At 42.5% G+C, this 3105-nt stretch overlaps 1 protein-coding gene across 1 annotated transcript in view; it reads left to right on the top strand.

Moving 5' to 3' along the window:
* LOC103368676 (protein-methionine sulfoxide oxidase MICAL2-like) overlaps positions 1 to 3105 on the top strand; it is a 93761-nt gene that overhangs the window by 48582 nt on the left and 42074 nt on the right. Inside the window, 1 exon segment of the mRNA XM_008297117.1 lies at positions 2677 to 2824. Within this exon segment, the coding sequence (XP_008295339.1) occupies positions 2677 to 2824 (148 nt within the window).

Genomic DNA, 3105 nt, shown 5'->3' with positions numbered 1-3105 from the left:
GATAGATAAACATCTAATAGTTTATTTTATTTTAGGAACACAAAAACAAGAGAGGACTGAGTAGGCTGAATAATGCTGGAGTGCAAGAATGAGGATATGTTAAAGTGGTAATAGTTGTGGTTCTAGTGAAGGCTCCACTGAATGGCTTCACCAGTCGTCTCTAATGGTTTTATTATCTCATCTGCTGTCTGAGTCAGTTTATTAATGTTTAGACAGTGAGGCATGAGGAGCTTAGTCAGCGGCAGCTTGTACATGCTGATCTACTTTGTGTTTCTGTCTGCAGTGTTGATGCTGCTATGATAATAAAAGCAGGTCGTTGAGGCCTCAGATATGTTCGGACGGGGCAGTGACGGCGAGGATTTGCTGCCAGACGCTCGTATGAGGCGATACTGTAGTTTAAAAGCTCGTCACGCTGAAATCTGATCGCCCTGCGAGTCATCGTTGAGATTAGATGCGTCCACAGCCGCATTAACGCCGTGACGAAAGCCCTCTCTGAAACACTAAATTAAGAAGCTCATTCACAGTTTATAGAAACATGTCAGCGTGACAAAGCCTGCAGTAATTAAACATTTTAACAAACCCGTGTGAACTCATTCATTACAGAATATGAAGCTTACATCACAGTGTCGGTAGCTCGGCCTCCCCTCAGGGAAACTGTAGCTTCACAGAGCGACACGCCTCGAGCTCAGACAATAAGACGGATAAAATTACACCCACATGAGGGTCAAACACGAAGCCTGACAGACGTGTGCTGACCTGCAGCGGCGTCGCATCGATACACGGCACAGAAACATGTACAGACGTGTGTTTCTCAACACAGAGGGGAGTCATGCTTTAGTCACAATACAGACCAATAGTTTCACATTTTTAACTTCCCCTGTTGATTTCTCATATTAACACCATTTTTTTTTAATTCACTACAAGTTATGACAGTTATTATTATCAAAGTAAATAATAATAAAAGGAAATTCCCCAGATTCTGCCCAAATCTTTTGCCTGTATTGTCTCACTTAAAGAAGCGTTTATGGACTTTTCTGGTCACTTATGCTGTAATGACGAAAACACAACATCACAGAACAACTTACGGCGTATTTATACATCAAAAGCAACATCACTACTTGCTGTTTTTCGTGTTTCTGGCTTCCTTATGTATTATTTTCAGTCGCTTTTGCTCAGTTTTGATCTCCACCAATCCTGAGAAACGTCAGCTCGTCACTAACTCTGTCGTCTTGCTGTTGGAAACGAGGTTTTTGAGAGACTGAACCAAAACAGTGAGCTGTAAGGCACTGAAACCCGAGCCTGCAAAAAGTCAAGTCACCAATATTTATGTGGCACATTTAACACCACAGATGTTGAGCCACAGTGCATTTTTGCAACAGAGAAATTTATCTAACGACACAAATGTACCCTAATATAAATATTTGGGTTGGTTTATTTTCCTTTTTCGCTCATTTGCTAGTTTATTAAATGCACCAGAGAAAGCTAACACAGTCTAATACAGCAGATTTGAGCTAAATCTTACAGTTATCTCGGTTATAATGGTTATTTTTTGTTTTATAAAGGTGTTGAGTCAACATTACGGTCATTTTGGGGCTGTGGTTGATGTCGGCTTTGACTTGTGTTATAGTATAATGGGTCCTTCCACCTCAGTTCACCAGATGGATCCTGCATGACCTTCTCAGATTGAGTTGAGTTTTTGCCAAATTCGTGACTTTGGATGACAATATCTCAAGAAATGTTTTAGGTACATTCTTCATATTTTACAACACATTTCCCATCTACAAGAGGTGTCTAAACCCCACAGTACAGGTACCTCAGTGCATATGCTGAGACTAGAAATATTAATTAATCTAAAAAAGGCGCCATGACGAGTTAGGAACATTATCTTTCTTCGATTATGTGTTGGTATGACCTATCGTTCATTGGCAATTGGCGCATAAAGTTGAGTAAAATGGTGATACTTACCATTTTTGAGGCTCGATATCTCAGAGGCTGTATGTGTCATCTTCGTTAAATTGGGGATATTGGAACAACTCATATTGGACGATGTATCACAAAAATTTCAGACTTTTCTTGTAAATCCTGTCAGTTTTATGGGCGTACAAAGACGGTCTCAAGTGTTTAGTAGTCTATACTTGAGAACATCTTGAGATATTGTCATCCAACGTTGGGTTCTTGTCACAAATTTGGCAAAAACTACGAAAAAGAACGTACATTTTTTTCATTGTTTTTTGGAACAAGAACTATCACAGCTGTGCCATCTTGATGATAATCCGTCATTCTCCATCCAATTATTTCAACCCAATCCGAGATGGTCATGAGGGAGCCATCTGGTGAACTGAGGTGGAATGACTCTAATGCAAAACGCTACCACAAACCACAGCCTTCAAAATGGCCATAAAGTAGAGTTAACACCTCATTTTTCTTGAGGTATCAGCACAAGCTCTCAGTCGCCCATCGCTCTCTGTTCCCATGACTCTGACCTTCCAGACATGTTACATAAACCCTCCGCTGAGCTGCCGTCATGCATCTTGAAGTGCATCGAAGCGTGTTAGCGCTGCAGTCGACCGGTTCGTGCTTTGACCTGGATGTTGCCGCAACAGTCGCTCGAGTCCAGTTTTAACTCATCACGGCGTCAACGCTTGTGTAAACCGACATGTTGCTCTTCTCCTGCAGAGTCCGAGGTCCGACCGGGTCGCCTGCTGACCTGGTGCCAGAACCAAACTCACGGCTACAGAGGAGTCGACGTCACCAACCTGACGTCCTCCTGGAGGAACGGCGTCGCCCTCTGCGCTCTGATCCACCGCCAGAGACCCGAACTCATGTAAGAACCGACGCAAAACATCACGGAAACGAACCAGGAAGTGTTGGCCACCGTCTCAGACTCTGCTCAGAGTTTGTTTGTTTGTTATTTGGGACCCTAAACTAATATCTTGGCTTTGAGATTTTCAGTGTTGTCAGACCTTTTTCACCCTCGAGGAAACCCAGGGAGGAATTTAAGGGTTCAGTATCTCCAGAAATAAAACTCCTACAGCCATGAAATGTGGTGAAAATACAGACGGAATAGCTTCCATCAGATCAGAACCGTTAAACGGATCCAGCAGA

This window comes from Stegastes partitus, unplaced genomic scaffold (assembly GCF_000690725.1).
Source record: "Stegastes partitus isolate 25-593 unplaced genomic scaffold, Stegastes_partitus-1.0.2 Scaffold1187, whole genome shotgun sequence".
NCBI lineage: Eukaryota > Metazoa > Chordata > Actinopteri > Pomacentridae > Stegastes > Stegastes partitus.
This window is presented reverse-complemented; position numbering and strand designations above follow the sequence as displayed.